The sequence below is a fragment of the Perkinsus marinus genome (genome assembly GCF_000006405.1).
Source record: "Perkinsus marinus ATCC 50983 genomic scaffold scf_1104296937836, whole genome shotgun sequence".
Lineage (NCBI taxonomy): Eukaryota > Perkinsozoa > Perkinsida > Perkinsidae > Perkinsus > Perkinsus marinus.
The window spans coordinates 1-1,076 of record NW_003213691.1 but is presented as its reverse complement, the minus strand read 5'-3'; the positions used below and the strand labels follow the sequence as shown (position 1 = coordinate 1,076).

General features: G+C 49.6%; 1 protein-coding gene across 1 annotated transcript; it reads left to right on the top strand.

Annotated features, from left to right (window-relative positions):
- Positions 1 to 173: 173 nt before the first annotated feature.
- Positions 174 to 828, top strand: Pmar_PMAR018852 (hypothetical protein; the record flags this gene model as incomplete). Its single annotated transcript, XM_002783003.1, has 1 exon — positions 174 to 828. A coding segment is annotated over one exon (655 nt), but the record flags the coding sequence as incomplete, so codon positions are not given.
- Between the last annotated feature and the right edge of the window lie 248 nt (positions 829 to 1,076).

The following is a 1,076-nucleotide window of genomic DNA, read 5'->3' as shown; positions in this document are numbered from 1 at the left end:
ATAGCACTTTCGCTATGATCAAGCAGATCCTTGATTACAAGCTCCAATACGAAGAGTTTCAGCGTGCGGTGGAATCGACATTGCCTCCGAACTCACCAGTCTATAAGGTAGTCGAGAACTGTCGGCTCAGTCACACTGATTATCGCGTCCTCCAAGCCGTGTACGATGCCCTCATGCCATTTAAATTATGTACTGACTGGTTGAGCGGGTCGAAGTATCCTACCTTACCTAACCTTCTCATCGCTATCGGCGCCATTAGGCGAAAACTTGAACGCGATGTACCAGAGGTTCGCACGGTAAGAGACCTCGAGGATGTGCTTCTGGACCGCCTAAACCACTACTTCGCCTACTTGACTGAAAGCGACTTTGTGAAGGCTGCGTACTATCTCAACCCTACGACTCGATCTCGCCAGCCCGCTAATGACCCGTATCATGTAAGTGACGTGGAGGGGCGAAAAGCAACACTTAAATGCTTAGAGGCTCTCAATTTGGATAAATGTGAAGATACGGAGAAGAAGACTAGTGAGATGGACTCGCAGCAGAAGCCAGTGGACTCGTTCGACAGTCTCATCAATGACTTTTTCGACCAGCCGGCAGATCAACAGCACCATCGAATGAGTGCCGAGGAGCGTTACGAGGATGAGATGATGACTATCTTCTGTGAATACGAGATGAGAGCTCGCAGTTTCGCTGTCCCATCGGACAGTAGCTCCCCGCCTAAGAAGAAGACCAAGCACGCTGAGAGGGATGCCAAATCATCCCGCTACGAGCGTTTCTGGATACGCTGTGATGACTTGTCGCCTGTCAGCACTGTCGCTAAGCTTCTAGGTAGCTTCCCCTGCACTAGCGTGTCCTCAGAATCAGTCTTCAGTCTAGCGGGGTGCTTGTCTCGTCGGGAGCGTTCAAGGCTTACGGCCGACCGCCTCCGAACTTTGGTTCTATTACGCTCGTAATTCATGTTCATTGTCGAGCCAGTGGCTCACTGCAGCGGTTAAACTGCTAGAGTAATTGCATAACACATCATTAACAATATCAATTTGACATGCTTAGTAGATTCACGTACAGAGTCTACACTA